The sequence below is a fragment of the Nycticebus coucang genome, chromosome 2 (genome assembly GCF_027406575.1).
Source record: "Nycticebus coucang isolate mNycCou1 chromosome 2, mNycCou1.pri, whole genome shotgun sequence".
NCBI classification, from domain to species: Eukaryota; Metazoa; Chordata; class Mammalia; order Primates; family Lorisidae; genus Nycticebus; species Nycticebus coucang.
The window spans coordinates 57,269,548-57,292,191 of record NC_069781.1 but is presented as its reverse complement, the minus strand read 5'-3'; the positions used below and the strand labels follow the sequence as shown (position 1 = coordinate 57,292,191).

At 38.4% G+C, this 22,644-nt stretch overlaps 2 protein-coding genes across 2 annotated transcripts; both read right to left on the bottom strand.

Moving 5' to 3' along the window:
* Positions 1 to 2,300: 2,300 nt before the first annotated feature.
* Positions 2,301 to 2,870, bottom strand: LOC128567799 (interferon alpha-5-like). Its single transcript, XM_053565317.1, has one exon. It carries the CDS (start codon positions 2,868 to 2,870, stop codon positions 2,301 to 2,303), a length of 570 nt encoding a protein of 189 aa, XP_053421292.1.
* Positions 2,871 to 20,853: 17,983 nt separating this feature from the next.
* LOC128563502 (interferon alpha-5-like) lies at positions 20,854 to 21,423 on the bottom strand. Its single transcript, XM_053558839.1, has one exon. The coding sequence runs from the start codon at positions 21,421 to 21,423 to the stop codon at positions 20,854 to 20,856; it is 570 nt and encodes a 189-aa protein (XP_053414814.1).
* Between the last annotated feature and the right edge of the window lie 1,221 nt (positions 21,424 to 22,644).

Below are 22,644 nucleotides of genomic sequence, written 5' to 3'. Positions count from 1 at the left end.
GCCAAAAACTGCAAAAACAAAAAAACAAAAACTTTAAGCTTTAAGTGCACCTTTCTTAGAGGGGTATTGATTTTCTCCCATAAGAAATAGCCCAAGACCCCAGAGTGCTACTGTAAACCACCTAGCTTGAAGGCTGTGACCCTCTTTTTTTTTTTTTTTAATCAGGTCTGAAAGTGTCTAATATTTCCATAGCCTGCAAATAACAGGAGCCATAATTTATGCTCAGTATGTGTGCTTGTGGGCAGGTATGGGTGAATTATCCTCTTTTTACAAATATTTATCTTAAATAGCAAAAGACATTTTGTTTTGCAAATGTTGATTTGTATCTTGGGTTCAATCCATTAAACTTGTTGAACAAGCTCCAAGTTTCTGAGCTGGCTAAAGGGGATAATGGTGATTTTTCTCCCATTAGAAGTTTATATTTAAGGAATACTAATTGTCCCTGGCTATTTTGGTCTGCACACCTAACTAGGGTTTTGGTTGATCATTCTCCGTCTCACAGTGAAGGAGTAGGGCAGTGGGACTCAACATATGACTGATGTTCGACAAAATTACTTTTGATCACAGGATTCCTGTCTTTCGTTTTTTTATACCTTCTCTGTAGGTTTGTTTGTTTTGTTTTGTTTTGCTGGGATTGCCTTGTTGCTTCTGAATTACTTTCTATTTCATCCTGAGGTTTTCCGCTTCTTCAATGGGGAAGTGAAGTTGGAAATGTAAAGAGTCTATACCATTGTTCTACATACTTTTTAATACCTCATGTTTTTCTTTTTCCAGTCAGCTTTCTTAGAAATCTGTCATTGTATCCAGACATCTTAAAGCAGAAGGAAAATAAGTGGTTTCTGCATATTAATTCTACCATACTAGTTCTTTCTAGGGTCACCATTTCCATTTATTTTCCCACTGTAGTAGGTGGTATTGATCCACAGAGCAATTACTGACATTTAACATAGTATTAATCAAAGTAGTGATAAATTATCATTATAAACAACTTAATATGTAATGATTTAAAAATAAAAAAAATACTAAACATATCAATATGATTTCCGATACATCAAAATCATGAAATCTATGTGGACATAAACATAGTTCAAATAAGTGAACACTATGAAGAGAAGACTCTAATCTGCGTTCTTCTCCAGGTCCCGTCCCATTTCTCTCCTTCACTTCCAAAGGTGAAAGTCTCAAAATTATTTTGATACATATTGTCACTAATCTTTCTTCTCTAATTTTCCCTGTCACCTACTCCAGTATGATTTCAGCTGAAGAACTCTAAAAATACCCACCTGTCCCTAAGATTGCCAATGCCACGTGTTCTCCTGATGTAGTGGGCAGTTTCAAACTACATTTTGCTTGGATGCATTGATCCTTTAAGAGGTATTGGTCTTCAGGTCTACTATTTAAACATTCTCTCTAGTCCTGCTAATGTGTAGCCTTTCTAACTGTGTTTCCTTTGTTGCTCTTCTCTTGCTTTAACAGTGAAATTCACAAAAATGAAACTTTAAGTCTTTTTCTTCTTATGTAAACTCTTCCCAGGTAACGTATGCAATTGCCAATGACCAGATGTCTACCAATAAACTGTGAAGCATATCTACTTATTTTTATTTTATTTCCTGATAGGCCTCACTCCAGCTTCTCTGGTGGAATTTCTACAGTTTTTTCCTTCATCTTAGTATAGCAATTAAGTTATCAGATATTATTAATTATGATTGTTCATTTAGGTTATTTTCCTTATAAAAATCAAATGCACAAAATATGAGGAAGTGTATTTACTAGATGGTCCTCTATATTCTGAGGCAACATAAAACATGCCTTATAAAAAGGCAATTTTTACTTGTAACTTGAATGCACTAATGATGGATAAAGGAGTTGTACCATTTCCTTTAACCAGTTGCACAACTATGTCGGTATTTCTTTTATGAAGAATAAACAAATATAAAAAGTTTTGTAGTAAAAATTTAATGAACAAAAGAAAATAGTAAATTAAATAAACATAAAGAACATATATTTTCATATTAACCACAAAGTAAAGGTTCACTTGACACATAAACAAAAACAATTTAAATCTTATAAATACTTGAGTAAATAAATACTAAAATAAATATATAAATAGAAAACTTAACATGTTCATCTGTAATGAAATCCTGCACATAGAGTGGAAGATGATGTTGCTTATCAGTTTTGAAAGCATTTGAAATAATTTATATCTCATAGTGAAAATGGGAGTCTTTGAAAGAGCAAGACTTGTAGAAGTATGAGATGGTATATTAGTCACTGTGAATCATTTCCATGTTGGATGCATCTCATTCCTTACTCCTTAATCTGTTTTGTAAGCTTGTTGTTGAAGAAAAGGATCTCAGGATTTCTGCTCTGACGACCTCCCAGGCACAAGGGCTGTATTTCTTCTCTTTCAGGTAGAGAGCAATTCTTTGGAAGTAGCTCCTCACGGCCAGCATGGAGTCCTGGTTCATCGGGGCAGTCTCTTCCACTCCCTCCTCTGGCATCAGACAGGCTTCCAGCTCCTTCAGCTGCTGATGGAGGCCAGTGCAGAACTGGTCCAGGAGTGTCTTATTCCAAGCCTCAGATGAGTCGTTTGAGCTGAAGAGGTTGAAGGTCTGCTGGGTCATCTCATGGAGGACAGAGATGGCTTGAGCCTTTGGGAGCTGGTTCCCACCCAACTCCTCCAGGGAGAATCCAAAGTCACTCCTGTCCTTCAGGCAGGAGAAAGGAGAGATTCTCCTCATTTGTGCCAGGACTTTCAAGGCCCTCTTGTTGCCCAGGTTGTGGGACTGAGGCAGATCACAGCCCAGAGAGTAGATGGACGTGCCACTGAGCACCACCAGGGCCATCAGGACAGAGAAGGGCAAGGCCATTGTGGCTGTTGAAGATGCTGCTGGATGGCTGAGGTGGGTGACCCTGAACCTTGGTCTCCAGGTTCTCTGAAGACCTTGCTTTGTGCCTTGGTCTTAAATAGGGAACATTCTAGTTTCCATTTTCTGAATGCCCTTAATGTTGTTTTCTACTTCTGTTTTTGCTTTCCTTTATGCACTCTGTACATGGTTTTAGAGAAGTTGTTTCTCAATCATTTTTTTTCCTTTTTTGCCTCCCCTGTCCCTGCCCCATAACCTTCTTATGATTGTTTTACTATTTTAAATTGCTGTTTAATTTTAATAACACATATATACTGTATCTCTATTTGGATACCTCATGCATCTCTCTGTTATACATAAAAAGAAGAAGTGTAAAATTTACTCTTTTTATTCACTGCAGAGTGAAGAAAGGTAAAAATTAAGCTAAAAGTTAAATTTAAAAGGTATTAACATTTAACCTTATATTTGTAGAGTGACTTTTAATTCACTGTCTTGACTTGCATAAATTGCAATGTGTCAAATTACATTACAAATTAAAAATGTATAAATATATAATAATAACACTACTAAATAATGATATACCTAACAAACTTTCAAAACTTTTTTTAAAACTTTGAAAAATTAAATTATTTTCTTACTATTGATTTTTGGTGCTCTTCTAATTTTTTTTTCAAAGGAGAAAATAAAACTTTAATAGTTGCTATATTTTCATCTAAACAATGTCAATATTTTCTTCTTTTTGGCACTTGACATGATTATTAATGTGTTGAAAAATTTCAGTAGAATTAAATTATGAAATATAAACTGTTGGTGTTTAATTCTCAAAGTCCATCTCACCACATGAGTGTTGAAGTTCGAACAAAGGCAACTTCGAGAAGACAGACAGTGACATCCCGGAAGTCTGCAAGCAAAAGCCACCCTCACAATGTGACTTCAAGTTCAAGCAAATGATAGAGTGAAGTCCTCCAATGAGCTATGTATTCACAAGTTTATAGCACTGATCTTGCATTTATTTTGTCTATCTTCCATTAACTCAATGTCAATTATTTTCATGTGATACATGAGAAAACTTAATGAGAAAAATGAATATTTGGGTATAAAATTATGTTGAATGAGGTTAACATTTGTAGGGCCACAAACTATAATGATATTTAAGAATTATTTCCACCACATGACTAATTTTTGCATCCTTGAGAGATAGCACATCCAATAAAAATATATGATTTTGGAAATATCATCAATTTGAATCTTTCTTTTTATTTTTGCATTAAAGTCCATTTTCTCAAAGTACTTTCATAGGTTCCACCAAGCTGATTTTTATCAGATAAAAGAGAATCATCTATGGCCTAAACTCATAGTTGGATAAATATTGAGTATTATCATGTGAAGCATTAACTTACAACTCCAATTATGGACTCTGCCTTTCCCTTCTTATTCTACATAGGAAATTAGGCTGCCTCAGTCCTCTAGATTTCTACTATTTATTATTTGTTTACTGATTAACTTTCAAAATGGGGGTCTTGCTTGTTACTCAGGCTAGACTAAAATGTTTGGCTTATGCAATCCTTCAGAGTAGGCGTGAATACAAGTGTTTAACACTGTGCCTGACGAATTTTACTCATTAAATCCTAGGTATGAGATCCATCTTCAGCAAATCAGCTCTTTGATGCTGCACTATGTCTTGATTACTGAGTTCACCTCAGCACCAGGACTAGTACAATTACAAAAAAATAATTTGTATTAAAGCAGTTTCTCGGGTTTTCTCTATCTGTTGCAAGGTGTTCATAAACAACCAAGCCATGTTCCTTCATTATGGCCATATTTGCTACAATTATAATACACAGTGCTTAATATTTCCACTCTATTGAATGTCAATATGTCTATTTAGTTTATCATTAAAATAACTAGAATTCTAATTTCTTTAAGGCTCACATGGCTTTGTGGATTAATTGCAATGATAGTATTAGCAGCGTAATTTTTAGTCTTTGTCTACCACTGTATTTGTCATATTTAAAGAAACAGAAAGTAGAAGATGGCGGCCGAGTAACAGCTTCCTTGCATCTGGGCACCGTGAGTCTGGGGAGATAGGACTCCAGGCGTCTCTGGCTGGTGGGATCTGCCTATCATCACCCCAGTGAGGATACAGAGAGTCAGCGAGAGACTTCTGGACCCCAAGAGGAGGACTAAAACAGTGGAAAAACGGCAAGTGGTTGCGTGTGTTCAATCCATCTAAACCCGCCTGCAACTGTAAGTTCAGCAGCAGCGAGACTGCAAACCAGAAAGGCCTTACCAGTGAACTGTTTTGGTGTCTTTGGACATGGTACTCAGTTGAACTGCCTTGGGGAGAGCCTGAGCAGGAGTGCGGAGAACTTTGGCCGTTATCTAGGGCCCCAGTCTGAGCCGCTGAGCCAGACAAGCTAATAGTGTTTGGCTGTGGGTCACAGGGAGGCATTGTGAGCGATCTGCCCCGGCAAGCTCCACCCTCAGGGTTGCAGAGCTAGAATCGGGTGGGAGCTGGTAACCCAGCGACCAAGTAGCCTAAGGGTGGGGTCTGAGCCACCTTGCAGCCCTAACCCTCAGGGGCAGAGTGAGACCGGTTTTGGCACACTGGGTAAGTGGATAGCCACTTCAGCAGTGATTCCAGCGACAAGCACTTTCCTGGGAAAGCTTCTGCTCAGCAAGTTTACAAGTTCAAAGTGCCTTTTAAGTGGGCTGAAGAGAGATTTAGGGTATCTACCTGCAGGGGTTTGAGAAATCAGCAGCCTCCAGTCGTGTCAGAACTGTGATTAACATCTCATACCCCAGAAGACCACATGTTGCCCAGACAATATTCAATAACATATAAACACTGCTTTGTTTCTGGTTGTGTGTTCCTTGGTTTTTTTTTTTTTATTTGTTTGCTTGGTTTTTTTGATGTTGTTGATGTTGTTTTGTTTTTTATTTTCAACCTTTTCCATATAGATCCTTTTTCTTTCTCAATTTTTCTAGTTTAATTATAATTTCCCCTTACTGCCTTTTTCAATAACTAGAACTTCATTTCTGCTAGTGTTTCTACCGCTATTATTTGGTTTTTCACCCAATTTTATCCCATAAAGTTTCTATTTGCTTGTTTTGGTTTGATTTATAGCATTTTTGTCTTTCTTCTCTATACTTGGTGGAGGTGGAGTACTGTTTCTGATCAGGTTAGCAAAGAGCTGCTGACCTCAAGGGAACCACCCAACTGGGCACCCCCAGAAGGTAGGGTTTTTTTTAAGGTTGTGTCAAAGTACCCTACTGTACACCTATATTGCTCTGTCTCCCTCTTTCTGTGCCTCTCTTCTTTTTGTCAATATTCCTTTTACCCACCCCCTCTCCTTTCTCTATTTTTCTTTTTTTTTTCTTATCACTCAGTCCTCCTTTCTTTCATCCCTTTTGCTCTTAAACCTTCTCACACTTCTGGTCCTGTAACCCTTAGTCCACAGGCACGAGAACTTAAAGAGCAAGAGGAAGGGAAAGTAAAATTACGGCAAGGAAACAGATAAAAGAAATCACTCATGAGGAAGAATCAGCAGAAAACTCCAGGCAACATGAAGAACCAGTCCAGAACAACCCCGCCAAGGGACCATGAGGTAGCTACTGCAGATGACTCCACCTATAAAGAAACGTTAGGAATGACAGAAAAGGAATTTAGAATACACATGTTGAAAACAATGAAAGAAATGATGGAAACAATGAAGGAAACTGCTAATAAAGTGGAAAATAACCAAAAGGAAATCCAAAAACAGAATCAAATCAGAGATGAATGATATGAAGAATATAAAAAGGATATAGCAGAGCTGAAGGAACAGAAACAGTCAATTAGGGAACTTAAAGATGCAATGGAAAGTATCAGCAACAGGTTAGACCATGCAGAAGAAAGAATTTCAGAGGTAGAAGACAAAGTTCTTGAGATAAATCAGATAGTAAAAGAGGCAGAAAAGAAGAGAGAGAAAGCAGAACGTTCACTGTCAGAATTATGGGACTTTATGAAGCATTCCAACATATGAGTTATAGGAATCCCAGAAGGGGAAGAAGAATGCCCCAGAGGAATGGAAGCCATACTAGAGAATATCATAAAAGAAAATTTCCCAAATATCACCAAAGATTCTGACACACTGCTTTCAGAGGGATATCGGACCCCAGGTCACCTCAACTCTAACCGAGCTTCTCCAAGACACATTGTGATGAACCTGTCCAAAGTCAAGACAAAAGAAAAGATTCCGCAAGCTGCCAGGAGTAAGCGCCAGTTGACCTACAGGGGCAAATCCATCAGAGTGACCGCAGACTTCTCTAATGAAACTTTCCAAGCAAGAAGACAATGTTCATCTACCTTTAATCTACTTCAACAGAACAATTTCCAGCCCAGAATTCTGTACCATGCTAAGCTAAGCTTCAAAATTGACAGAGAAATCAAATCATTTATGGACATACAAACATTGAGGAAATTCGCCACAACAAGACCAGCTCTACAGGAAATACTTCAACCTGTTCTGCACACTGACCACCACAATGGATCAGCAGCAAAGTAAGAACTCAGAAATTAAAGGACAGAACCTAACCTCCACACTGATGCAAAAGATAAAACTAAGCAATGGACTCTCACAAAATAAGACGAATAGAATACTACCACACTTATCAATTATCTCAATAAATGTTAATGGCTTGAATTCCCCACTGAAGAGACATAGATTGGCTGACTGGATTAAAAAACACAAGCCATCCATCTGCTGTCTGCAAGAAACACACCTGGCTTCAAATGACAAATTAAAGCTCCGAGTCCAGGGTTGGAAGACAATTTTTCAGGCAAATGGAATTCAGAAGAAAAGAGGAGTTGCAATCTTATTTTCAGATACATGTGGATTTAAAGCAACTAAAGTCAAAAAAGACAAAGATGGTCACTTTATATTGGTCAAGGGAAAACTACAACAAGAAGACATTTCAATTCTAAATATTTATGCACCTAATTTAAATGATCCCAGATTCTTGAAACAGACCTTACTCAGTCTGAGCAATATGATATCTGATAATACCATAATAACAGGGGACTTTAACACTCCTCTTACAGAGCTGAACAGATCCTCTAAACAGAAATTAAACAAAGATATAAGAAATTTAAATGAGACCCTAGAACAACTGTGCTTGACAGACGCATATAGAACACTCCACCCCAAGATAAAGAATATACATTCTTCTCATCACCCCATGGAACATTCTCCAAAATTGATCATATCCTGGGACACAAAACAAATATCAACAGAATCAAAAGAATTGAAATTTTACCTTGTATCTTCTCAGACCATAAGGCACTAAAGGTGGAACTCAACTCTAAAAAAATGCTGGACCCCACCCAAAGGCATGGAAATTAAACAATCTTCTGTTGAATAACAGATGGGTGCAGGAAGAAATAAAACAGGATATCATTAACTTCCTTGAGCATAACAACAATGAAGACACAAGCTACCAAAACCTCTGGGATACTGCAAAAGCAGTTTTGAGAGGAAAATTCATCGCTTTAGATGCCTACATTCGAAAAACAGAAAGAGAGAGCATCAACAATCTCACAAGAGGTCTTATGGAATTGGAAAAAGAAGAACAATCTAAGCCTAAACTCAGTAGAAGAAAAGAAATATCCAAAATCAAATCAGAGATCAATGAAATTGAAAACAAAAGAATCATTCAGAAAATTAATGAAACAAGGAGTTGGTTTTTTGAAAAAATAAATAAAATAGATAAACCATTGGCCAGACTAACGAGGAATAGAAAAGTAAAATCTCTAGTAACCTCAATCAGAAATGATAAAGAGGAAATAACAACGGATCCCACAGAGATACAAGAGATCATCTCTGAATACTACCAGAAACTCTAAGCCCAGAAATTTGACAATGTGAAGGAAATGGATGAATATTTGGAATTACACCCTCTCCCTAGACTCAGCCAGGAATAAATAGAGCTCCTGAACAGACCAATTTCAAGCACTGAGATCAAAGAAACAATAAAAAAGCTTCCAACTAAAAAATGCCCTGGTCCAGATGGCTTCACTCCAGAATTCTATCAAACCTTCAAGGAAGAGCTTATTCCTGTACTGCAGAAATTATTCCAAAAAACTGAGGAAGAAGGAATCTTCCCCAACACATTCTATGAAGCAAACATCACCCTGATGCCAAAACCAGGAAAAGACCCAAACAAAAAGGAGAATTTCAGACCAATCTCACTCATGAATATAGATGCAAAAATTCTCAACAAAATCCTAGCCAATAGATTACAGCTTATCATCAAAAAAGTCATTCATCATGATGAAGTAGGCTTAATCTCAGGGATGCAAGGCTGGTTTAACATACACAAGTCCATAAATGTTATCCACCGTATTAACAGAGGCAAAAGTAAAGATCACATGATCCTCTCAATAGATGCAGAAAAAGCATTTGATAAAATCCAGCATCCTTTTCTAATTAGAACACTGAAGAGTATAGGCATAGGTGGCACATTTCTAAAACTGACTGAAGCTATCTATGACAAACCCACAGCCAATATTTTACTGAATGGAGTAAAACTGAAAGCTTTTCCTCTTAGAACTGGAACCAGACAAGGTTGTCCTCTGTCACCTTTACTATTCAACATAGTGCTGGAAGTTCTAGCCAATACAATTAGGCAAGACAAGGAAATAAAGGGAATCCAAATGGGAGCAGAGGAGGTCAAACTCTCCCTCTTTGCTGACGACATGGTCTTATACTTAGAGAACCCCAAAGACTCAACCGCAAGACTCCCAGAAGTCATCAAAAGATACAGTAATGTTTCAGGATATAAAATCAGTGTCCACAAGTCAGTAGCCTTTGTGTACACCAATAACAGTCAAGATGAGAAGCTAATTAAGGACACAACTCCCTTCACCATAGTTTCAAAGAAAATGAAATACCTAGGAATATACCTAACGAAGGAGGTGAAGGACCTCTATAAAGAAAACTATGAAATCCTCAGAAAGGAAATAGCAGAGGATATTAACAAATGGAAGAACATACCATGCTCATGGATGGGAAGAATCAACATTATTAAAATGTCTATACTTCCCAAAGCAATCTACCTATTCAATGCCATTCCTATCAAAATACCAACATCGTACTTTCAAGATTTGGAGAAAATGATTCTGCATTTTGTATGAAACCGGAAAAAACCCCGTATAGCTAAGGCAGTTCTTAGTAACAAAAATAAAGCTGGGGGCATCAGCATACCCAGCTGATTTTAGGCTGTACTACAAAGCCATAGTGGTCAAGACAGCATGGTACTGGCACAAAAACAGAGACATAGACACTTGGAATCGAATTGAAAACCAAGAAATGAAACTAACATCTTACAACCACCTAATCTTCGATAAACCAAACAGGAACATACCTTGGGGGAAAGACTCCCTATTCAATAAATGGTGTTGGGAGAACTGGATGTCACACCTTTCCCCACTCACAAAAATTGATTCAAGATGGATAAAGGACTTAAATTTAAGGCATGAAACAATAAAAATCCTCCAAGAAAGCATAGGAAAAACACTGGAAGATATTGGCCTGGGGAAAGACTTCATGAAGAAGACTGCCATGGCAATTGCAACAACAACAAAAGTAAACAAATGGGACTTCATTAAACTGAAAAGCTTCTGTACAGCTAAGGAGACAATAACCAAAGCAAAGAGACATCCTACACAATGGGAAAGGATATTTGCATATTTTCAATCAGACAAAAGCTTGATAACCAGGATCTATAGAGAACTCAAATTAATCCACAGGAAAAAAGCCAACAATCCCATATATCAATGGGCAAGAGACATGAATAGAACTTTCTCTAAAGATGACAGACAAATGGCTAACAAACACATGAAAAAATGTTCATCATCTCTATATATTAGAGAAATGCAAATCAAAACAACCCTGAGATATCATCTAACCCCAGTGAGAATGGCCCACATCACAAAATCTCACAACTGCAGATGCTGGCGTGGATGTGGAGAGAAGGGAACACTTTTACACTGCTGGTGGGACTGCAAACTAGTACAACCTTTCTGGAAGGAAGTATGGAGAAACCTCAAAGCACTCAAGCTAGACCTCCCATTTGATCCTGCAATCCCATTACTGGGCATCTTCCCAGAAGGAAAAAAATCCTTTTATCATAAGGACACTTGTACTAGACTGTTTATTGCAGCTCAATTTACAATCGCCAAAATGTGGAAACAGCCTAAATGCCCACCAACCCAGGAATGGATTAACAAGCTGTGGTATATATACACCATGGAATACTATTCAGCCATTAAAAAAAATGGAGACTTTACATCCTTCATATTAACCTGGATGGAAGTGGAAGACATTATTCTTAGTAAAGCATCACAAGAATGGAGAAGCATGAATCCTATGTACTCAATTTTCATATGAGGACAATTAATGACAATTAAGGTTATGGGGGGAAGCAGAAAGAGGGAAGGAGGGAGGTGGGTTGGGCCTTGGTGTGTGTCACACTTTATGGGGGCAAGACATGATTGCAAGTGGGACTTTACCTAAGGATTGCAATCAGTGTAACCTGGCTTATTGTACCCTCAAGGAATCCCCAACAATAAAAAAAATAATAATTAAAAAAAAATAAAAAATAAAGAAACAGAAAGTAGCATAGTGGTTGCCAGGGCCCGAGGACGGGAAGGAAAGAATGGGGAGTTGGTTAATAGGCATAGAGACTCAGTTTCACGAGATGGAAAAATGGAGATTAGTTGCCTGACAGTGTAAATATATTTAACACTCCTGCAAAGTATGCTCATAAAATGGTTAAGATACTAATTTTTTTTTTTGAGACAGAGTCTCACTACATTGCCCTCATTCGGTTGCTGTGGTGTCACAGGTCACACCAACCTCAAACTCTTGGGCTTAAGTGATTCTCTTGCCTCAGCCTCCCAAGTAGCTGGGACTACAGGCATCTGCCACAATGCCAGGCTATTTTTTCGTTGCAGTTGTCATTGTTGTTTAGCTGTTGTTTGAACCCACCTGCCTGGGTGCATGTGGCCTGTGCCGTAACCACTGTGCTACAGGGGCCAAGCCTAAGATACCAAATTTTGTTAATCATATATTATCATAATTTTTAAAATCCATAAGAAAGACAACATTATTCCACTGAAGAAAAGAAGATAAAATGTAACTTAGTTAAATTCAGCCAGGCCAAGATGGCGACTAAGGCATGAGGTAGAAGGGACTCAAAATGAGAGAGGGGCTGCTGCAGATGGAAAGCAGCAAATGGACATGGACTCAAGAAAAAGAAATCCTTCCTGGTCCAGGGATTGGCTTTCAGATTAGCTGAATCCAGGCTTCACAGAGTCAAGGGAGACATATCAACCAACTCACAAGAGTTTACAAATGTACTCTCGCAAATTTGTGAGAGTAACAATACTCATTCTGAATAACTGGTAACTATGATTGCATCAGGTTCTCTAATGGATAAACTTAGAAGAAGAAGAATTTTCTTGTCATGTCTGCAAGGAAAAGGAAGGGAATAAATGACCTTAAAGGATACCCAATTTAAAGGAGTTAAATAATGAGTATAATGCTAGTAAGAATGAAATAGCTAAATGGTAGAAGGTATTTACTGACAATCAGGCATTGTTGTAAACACTTACAAATCAATCTTCATTTTTCCCAATGAGTAATATCTTCATTTTTCATACTTATTGAACACCCACCAAAAGCCTGGTCCTATTTAGTCCCTGGATATACCAGTTTCTGTGATGGTTAATTTTAGGTATCAATTTGACTACATTAGAAATACCTAGAAACATGGTCAAGCATTATTTTTGGGTATGTCTGAGGGTGTTTCTAGCAGAAATTAGCATGTGAAGCTGAGTGGGTTACATGGGGAACATCACCCTCAATGTGGGTGGGCACCATGTCCCCCCACTGCTGGGGATCAGAAAAAAACAAAAACAGGGCAAAGGTAGATGTGCGGATCTCTCTGTGGAACTGGGGTATTTTCTTTCTTTTCTGTCCTCAAACACAACTCCAGGCTCCCTGACCTTTGCACTCTACGACTTGTATCAGTAGCCCACACATGTTCTCAGGCCTTTGGCCTAGGACTTAAAATTCCATTGTCAGCTTCACTGGTGTTAAATCCTTTGGACTTGGACAGAGCCATGTGACCAGCAGCCCAGTGTTGTGGGATTTCTCAGCTTCTATAACTGTGTGAGCCATTTTGTCTAATAAGTCTCATTGCCTATATTGATATATGTGTCTATATAATTTGAATATAAATCCTACTGAGTCTGATTTTGAGAACTTTTACTTACGTAGTGACCAGCGCAGAGAGTGATAGATTCTGTTATTATCACAGAGAGGTAGTGAATTGTGGAGCCATCACAGGAACCCAGAAAATGCAACTCTGAATCCTCAGCTCTTACATACTCTCTTGGAATATTTTTTGCCAGAAGAACCAGAGCTCCCACTAGAGTTCTCCGTAAATAATGATAAGGTTTTTCTTTTCAGCTCCCATTCACTTTCAATCATAAAAGTCTTATTTCCTCATGCAAGACAGGTTACAATATGGTTAAATTGAGCCTAAGTTTACTTACATGTTATCTCCTAGTTTTGTCTTCTTGAGAATTGACCTTTATAAACTTGAATATATTTGAAATACTTTCTTCACCATAGCAATACATGTATATACAACATGTATATACAATCATAGTACAATTATCAAAACTAAGAAATTAACATTTATATCATATTCCTAACTAAACTTCAGATTTCCTCAGTTTTTTCACTGATACCTTTTTTCTGTTCCAAGAATCAATCCAGGATCCTACATTGAATTTAGTTGTCTCATCTCTTCGATTTCCTCCAATCTTTAACACATCCTCAGTCTTATCTTGTCTTTCATAATTTTGAAACTTTTGAACAATATTGGTTAGATATTTTGCAGAATATTCATCAGATTGGAAGTGTGTAGTTGTTTCATGGTTAGACTGAAGTTATAGATTCAGGGAGGAGTATCCGGCCATTATCTAGACATCGGCCGGCCTTCCCATGTGCACAAATACATATGAACACACAGACACAGAGCTTTTTCCAGTGGCCCCAGATGACACACGCAGTCAATATAAGGAAAAGACCCTCGTTGTCCGGTAGTACTCCCAGTCCAGGTGTCTTGATGTCTGTCTGGGGTGTTGGGATGGTGCCCTGGTGCCATCAGTGCAGAGTGTAGCTTGTTTCACATGGAGTTATGGTAATCAAAGTTCAGGATAATGCTTTCAACAAGCTTCATTAGAGAGTTCTATATGGTACACTTCTTATTTGTAGGTGACTTTGTCTGATTTTTTAAAAGACTTCATCATCACCAGCTTCATGATTAACTGGGGTAATGGTCTACTATAACAGACCTTTAGCTGCTCCCATTAATGATTCTAATTTGTGATATATATGTATGCATGTATTTATTTTTTAGACATGGTCTTATTGTTTCCACAGGCAGAGTGCAGTAGCTTCATCATAGCTCACTGCAACCTCAAACTCCTGGGCTGATGAGATCCTCTTGCCTCAGCTACCTGAGTAGTGAGACCTATGGACTTCATATCACCATACCAGAATCATTTTTCTATTTTTTGTAAAGACAGGGTCTCACTCTGGTGAGGCTAGTCTCAAACTCCTGACCTCAAGCAATCTTCTTGCCTCAGCCTCCCAAAGTGTTAGGATAACAGGTGAGCCATCATGCCCAGATATTTATATACCCTGTTTCCCCGAAAATAAGACATCCTTCGAAAATAAGACCTACTTACAGGAAAGATAAGATGTCCCCTGAAAATAAGACCTAGCGCATCTTTGGGAGCACACCTTAAAATAAGACACTGTCTTATTTTTGGGGAAACAGGGTAGGTTTGGTGTTCTTTGTTTTGTGGACTCTAATCCTCCAGAAAGTTTCCAAATTCTAACTATGCCTACTCAATGCAGAGTGCACTAACTAGAAAGAGAATTCAACTGCCAGTGTTTTCTTTTTCAAGTTAAATACGTGAATTGAATTGCTGCCATTAGAAATAGTGATCTTTCAATATTCACATTACTTTAATTTGTCCTGCTGGGAAGGTTCTACCCCACTTATTAATAAGTGCACTCAAATACTAATCAAACTGTTTGGTTTTTAGTGAAGGCTGCAACATGACCAGAATTTAAGAGGTACCTCGAATTTCATTGGCTTCATTAATGCTTTTCATTATGCTGTGATTACTTGCTAGGTTCTAGAAAGAAAACAGAAGATGCAGCAGGTCCTGAGCCACCCCTGTTTATTCCAGCACTAAGCAGGCTGCTGTGGTATTAGTGTTACCCATACTGGGGATTCTGATGTTGGCTGCTTCTCTGTGGGAGATGTCAGGGCATTTAGCATCCATTTCGATCTTCTCTCCATCTGCCTGGAAAGATCTGAACAGTTAACTCAGTCCTCCCATTGGCATTGTTCCATCTGTAGAGAGCACTTTAATCATGCCTCTCTCCTTTCTAAGATCTCACACTACTGCTGGGTCTTTAAACTTCTTGATGTTCAGGAATGCGCTGTGGATTTTTTGAGAAAATGTGAATCCTGTGCTGGTGCAGTCTCCTCCCAGGGGAATCAAAAGATGGAAGGCACAGATGAGCTCCTGGATTCTTTATCAGCTCTTTAGGTATAGATGTGTGGGCAGGGATCCCTCCGTTTACTGAATTTTGGTGACAGACTGAACATCAATGGATCTGGATCTCAGCTCAGGAATCAGCAGGCAGGAGGGATGTGTATTCACACTCTTGCTCCCAAAGCTAGAAAACCTTGGTTGTCTCCAGCTGGGGCTTCATGGTGATCCCTCATCCTGTTTCCATGGGCACCAGGATGCTGATCTTTGCCTCCCAGCACATCTTCTTGTGTGTACTAGATGTGCCCTGGCTGGGGTTGGGGAGTAAGGTCTCAATCCTGCAGCTGGACATAGGTGGGACAGGCCCCAGTGCAACCCTGGCTGGGTCCCTCCAGACCAGCCACTAAGTTCCCCAATACCCTAGAACAGCGGTTCTCAAACTGTGGGTTGTAACCCACAGGAACTGTATTAAAGGGCCGTGGCATTAGGAAGGCTGAGAACCACTGCTCTAGAACATATAACAAGTTAAAAACTCTAGGATATGAAAAAAATATGCCTACAGAAAATACTAGGTGGAAGTGACAAAAGGAAGCCAAATCATATTAATAAAATGCTGGCACCCTGCAAATATAAAGGAAAAAAATTGTTTCATTACAAAAAAAAATAATGAATAGATTGGTTATAATTTGAAAGGTGTTAGGAAATTACAAAGACAGATCCAGGTATTTTAAAAAATGTCCATGTGGCCCTGCTTCTAAACTGCTTCCCCTACAAATGCTGGAGGAAGAAAGAAACAATTCAGGTATTGTTTCATTTTGTTTGATTTCTAAAGAAGCTGCAAGGTGACAAAAATCCTTTGACAATCAATGAAGGCCCTCAGTCCCATCTGCAGGAGACAAGGAAAGATTGTCTCTAACCTGAGACAGATTTGATAGACCCCTGCTAACCTGAAATTCTTCCCTGCTACTGAGCAATTCACACTTGGGCAATTCACACACCCCTGATGATTAACTTCTTTTTTTTTTTTTAGCAATTTTTTTTTATTATTAAATCATAGCTGTGTACATTAATGCGATCATGGGGCACCATCCACTGGTTTTATAGACCATTTGACATATTTTCATCACACTGGTTAACATAGCCTTCCTGGATGATTAACTTCTTTAACTACAATGTTGCCCAGATAACACCAATACCTCTCATCTACCCAAATGGATGGTCCACAGATGTAAGTAGGCAAACGTTGTATTCTCTAAAATTCCTTTGCTTCTGTTCTGGCTCAAACGGAGTCCAGGTGGAACTGCTGCAAGCTCATTTGTTTTTCAAAATGAGAATAAAAATTTTCTCCAGATCATAAAGTCAAGGGCCATGATCCAACGGTAGGAAAAAATACATAATTCTGATAATGTACTCTAAACAAAAAAGAGCTGATGTACCATCAAATGGGAGATCTTCCCTCCGATTTCCACACTCAGGTGGGCAGGCTCTCTAGCCCCCTGGTTGGCACAGAACGTTGGACTAATGAGTCAGGAGGCCCGGAATACTGAGTAGGCTCGGGGCAAGGGACACTTTCTGACTCCTTTTCTCCCCACAGAGCTGCCCATGGTCCAAAGAGGACATGCCCTTCCTGAAACTTGGAGTATATTGCCTAAGACACAAGAGTTACAGAAATGGACTTATTCCCGTATTGGAATCAATTCTTTATAGGAAAGAGCCTCTTTTTAGGTCTGAAGAAAGATCTCCTGCCGTGGGACAGACTTCTGCCACAACAGAAAAGCCTCAGCAATTTACACACACACACTTCCTGGTGAAATACCTCAATGAAAATATGGTGCTGATAGTAGGAATGCCACTCAAGTATACTAAAATGTCACCTTTGAATAAGAAAAACCTCACCAGCTCTCAGGTGACAATAGTATTCTTTCATACTCCACACTTTTTATGAGATTTCTCTCTTTTGTTGATTAGGCAGAGTTTATACTATGCTGTGAAAGAGCTGTCTTTGATCATTGTTCAAAGTGACAGTGAGAACATTCTTGTATTTGTTAGTATTTGAAATACGATAATAGGAATGAATCTGTGAAAGTAAGACTGTCCTGTTTCACTACTACACCAGCTTTTCCTGAATACTGTCAAGTTCCACCATCTTCCCCTGGAGTCTCACAGTGTGCGTGGATGGGGTGATCCTTGGATGTGTATGTTGGTTGCATAGCAGGCTGTGGGCAGGGAATAAGTACATTTCTTTCTGTGACTATAACTGCCAACCCAAAGGAGTCCACAGTCTCTCTGAAGCTGGAAACTGATTCTATGTGTAATAGTCCAGGGATAAGGAAACAGATTTATGACAACATAGAATCTGTTCTTGCTGAAGATTAGCACTTTTGCAGCAGGATGAGAAATCCCCAAGAAGAAGTAAGCTTTCTACATAGATCTGAAACCAGCCCTCCAGTCTTGATCCATGCCCTTGTTACACTCGACCAGCAGTGGTCTTCCCCCTGGAAGGTTTTCAGTAGTCCACATGCAGCCTGGACCCTGCTTTCTCTTTCCTTTTAGCTACAATTACCATTATGTCATCTGCAGCAGAAATTCAGGAAATCCTCTGTTGCAGTTTTTTTTTGCAGAAACTAGAAATTTTATGTAACTTCTGCTTTCTACTTGTGGCGTTCTGCTCTTTAGGGAAACCACAAAGCCCGAATGACAGCAGAACAGAAAGCAGCTCTGTGTGAATGGTCAGGAAGGTGAAGGCAGTGATTGGCCAAGGTCTCAAGAGGTTTCTACCCTGAGAGGAAGAGAACCCAGGTGCTATGGGAGTGTATTCTGGAGTGCTGAGGGTGAGGACGGGCATGAGCCAGGTGCTAGACTCAGTAAATAAATATTTCTTGTCTTGTGCACCTAGATGTTTATTACTCTTAGGTATTTGGATAAGCCACCATTTTCTGACTGAGTATAAATAGGACGCTTCTTTGGGAGACAAATAGCAATTTCTTCAGCCTCTCTAGAATTCCTCACAGGATACAGGTATTTGGAGGTCACCTGCTATGTAGGTCAGTTACCAAAATGTGGTGGAACACCATTTCTAAGAATGTTAGAGAAAAAAAAAATAATATTCTCATCTATAATTCTCTGAAGAAAAAGAGGAAAATATCTACCATATGTTAACTCCTCCCTCTATGGGGGATACTGTGCTAGGTGCTTTAAAAGTCTGTGTTCAATTAGTATTTACAACTATATAAATATTTTGAGCCTATTTTAATTATTTATGTATTTTTAAATTTTTTATTAAATCATAACTGTGTACATTAATGCATTTATGGTGCTAATTTGATATACAATGTGGAAAGCTTACATCAAACTTGTTTGAGCCTATTTTATTTATGAGAAAACTGAGGCTGAAAGAGATTAAGGGGGTTTCAGAATGTCACACAAACATCCAAGCATAAGGCAACTTCAATGTTAAATGATTTTATAAGTGTTGTGTTCTGGATTTCTGTTAAAGTTGTTGAATCTCCTTTTATTTTTGCATTATACATAACTCTCCTTTGCTCCTTGAATTTTGAGAATTCATTTTGCATTTCAGTTAGTTTTAACCAATATTTTTTCATTTTCTTAAGTGCTGAGAAAGATTCTCCAATCCAGTTTCCCATTTTTATTTCGTGAAGGAAATTTTTCAGTCTTTATGTCCATGTTAACTTGATTATTTTTAGATCAACATTAGATTTTAATATTAATGAAAACAGGAGAAAATTACCAATGAGAAATAGAAAAGAATTCTTATTCTGTCTAGTCTAAAGAAAATGAAAGCTTCAGCCTAACTGTAATTAACTAGTGTGAAAAAATATGCAAGTTAAGTAACTTAATTTAATGAAGCCCATAATTACAGGAATAATGGTATTTTCAGTAGTAGTCAAATATTTTGATGAAGTATTAAATTATTTGTCTATCCCTGTCTAACAAATGAACAAAACTGAAACAACTTACTGATATTCCAAGTAGTATTAGTTAAAACATTGATATATTATTATTTAAGTAATTAAATTTGTTATAACTTAAAATAAATATAGTAAATTTATTAATATTAGTTGCTATTCCATAAGTTACAAGAAATCTATCCAGAAAAAAATATATTGTAAAAAAAAATAAAACCTACACATTCCCTTCTATTTCCTCCTCCACTTCACACTGACTGCTCTTCTCTTAGGTTCACTTCCACCTACACCAGTATGGATTCTGCTTAGGAATCCTACCGAACCACCTCTCACTTTGATTCACACCTCCCGTGAATCCACTGATTCTTCTCTGCACATTTATTTTCTTAAATACACTTTTCTCACCAAAGTCTCCTGTTGTCCTTCATATGTATGCTCATTCCTCCTCTGTTTCCTTTGTTGCAAATGCTCTAATGAGAACAAGGAACGGCCCTTTACCCTCCTTTAAAGGTTAAAGGTCCTCAGAATCCTGTTGAAAGCCTTTCTCCCTCTGTACTCTCTCCCCACAGGAGCACCTCCATTTCTGGGCTTTCCCTTGTCACATAGGAACCTCCAGCAACCCCAATCCTTGTGAATTGCAAACTCATACGTCCACCTGGCAGTGGGCATCTGCACTTAGATGTCTACCAGTCAGCTTATAAACTGAACTCTGCATTTGTTCGTATTTCATAATATGCCTTGGTTCTCCCTCTGCTGAGAGACATTCAGTCGGTTGTTCCTTCTTCCCAAAATAGCATTTGTCAAAAATGGAATTCAGTGTGATTACTATTTTTAAGACTTTTCCCTACAAAAATCAAACACACAAGAGAGCATAAACTGTTTTTGTTATGGTTACCTTGATATCCTGAGGACATGTAACCTGGGTTAGAGAAAGTACATTTTTACTTTTAATTTGAATGTAATAATGATGAGTAAATGAACTATTTTTAATCCAGTATTAATCAGGTTGTACCAGCAGTCTGGAAGCTTCATTTTAAAGAATAGACAAATGTAAGAAGTTTAATGAACAAGGCAAATTAATACATTGACTAAATATAAGAACATACTTTATTAACCACAGTGTAAAGGCATACACAATGTTATATGAACAAACATAATTTAAATCTTATCAGTAGTTTAATAAATAAATCTTATAAATAGTTAAATAAATAAATATTTAAGTAGGTAGATAATTAGATCCATTAGCATGGTCATCTGTAAGAGACCAGTGCCCACAGAATTAAAAATAATGTTGCTTAATATTACTAAAAATATTTGACACATTTGATTCAACTCATGTTATGTACATCACAGAAATGAGAATCTTTCATGGCCTAACCCATGAAAGTGTGAGATTGTGTTTTAGTCAATGAGAATTGTTTTTATGTTGAGGAAGTTCTCATTCCTCTCTCCTTAATCTTTCTTGCAAGCTTGTTGATGAAGAAAAGGATCTCATGATTTCTGCTCTGACGATCTCCCAGGCACAAGGACTGTATTTCTTCTCTTTCAGGTAGAGAGCGATTCTTTGGAAGTAGCTCCTCATGGCCAGCATGGAGTCCTGGTTCATCGGGGCAGTCTCTTCCACTCCCACCTCCAGCATCAGGCAGGCTTCCAGCTCATTCAGCTGCTGATAGAGGCCAGTGCAGAACTGGTCTAGGAGGGTCTTATTCCAAGCTTCAGATGAGTCCTTTGTGCTGAAGAGGTTGAAGGTCTGCTGGGTCATCTCATGGAGGACAGAGATGACTTGAGCCTTCTGGAGCTGGTTCCCATCCAACTCCTCCTGGGGAAATCCAAAGTCATGTCTGTCCTTCAGGCAGGAGAAAGGAGAGATTCTCCTCATTTGTGCCAGGAGAATCAGAGGCTTCCTGTTGCCCAGGCTGTGGGACTGAGGCAGATCACAGCCCAGACAGCAGATGAATGTGCCGCTGAGTGCCACCAGGGCCATGAGTACAGAAAAGGGCAAGGCCATTGTGAATGTTGAAGATGCTGTTGGCTGGGTGAGGTGGGCAACCCTGAGCTTTAGTCTCTAGGTTCTCTGGAGACCTTGCCTTGTGCATAGGCCTTAAATAGGGAACATACTTACTAGTTTCCATTTTCTGAATGCCCTCATGTTACTTTCTACTTCTGTTTTTGCTTTCTTTTTAAATTAAATTTTTTTTACTGTTTGAGATTCATTGAGGGTACAAAGAATTACACTTTTTGCATTTGTTAGGCAAAGTCCCTTTTATGATTGTGTCTTGCCCCCAAGAGGTGTGCCATACACTCTGATCCCGCATCCTCCTCTTTCTTACCCCTCCCCACTCCTTCATTCCCCTACCACCCACCATGTATCAGGTCATCTACTGCCTTCATATTAGAATTGTGTACATTGGATTCTTGCATCTCCATTCCTGTGATACTTTACTAAGAAGAATGTGTTCCACCTCCATTCAGGTTAATACAAAAGATGTAGTCTCCATCTCTTTTAATGGCTGAATAGTGTTCCATGGTGTGTGTATGTGTATCACAGCTTGTTAATCCATTTTCTGGGTTGGTGGGCATTTAGGTTGTTGTTTTTGCTTTCTTTATGCATTCTCTACATGGGTTTAGAGCACTGATTTCTCTACCTTTTTCTTTTTGTCCATTATTGCTTTCCCTCTCCTTACCTCCAGAATTTGTTACCTATTTCTTTCTAATTGATTCCCTCATGATAACTTAATAATATAGACACATATTTACATGCTGCATGTGGGTCACTACAAAAGTTATGAGACAGACTGTTTATGGGCCATTATTTTATCCTTTCTAATTAGTCTGTGCAAGTTTCAACTGACTAGCCTTCTTGGTTTTGCTGAGAGGGCTTCATTCATTTCTCTCTGCTAGGATTTTACATTTCTTGATTTTTGTGTATCTCAAATGTTCATAATAACCTACGCATTTAAAACTGTGCTTTGTATATAAAAATTGTGACGTTTACTTTTCATTCAATGAAGGATTAAGAATGACTAAACAGGCTGGGTGCAGTGACTCACACCTGTAATCCTAACACTCTGGGATGCAGAGGCAGAGGGATCACTGCAGTTCAGGAGACCAGCCTAAGTAAAAGCAAGACCCTATCTCTACTAATTGAAAAATTAGTCCCAGCTACTTGGGAGGCTAAAGCAGGAGGATCACTTAAACCCAAGAGTTTGAGGTTGCTGTGAGGTAGGCT

Bases quoted from the DNA above. Each gene is read 5' to 3' on its own strand.
- LOC128567799 (XM_053565317.1), bottom strand. From the start codon at position 2,870: ATGGCCTTGCCCTTCTCTGTCCTGATGGCCCTGGTGGTGCTCAGTGGC.
- LOC128563502 (XM_053558839.1), bottom strand. From the start codon at position 21,423: ATGGCCTTGCCCTTTTCTGTACTCATGGCCCTGGTGGCACTCAGCGGC.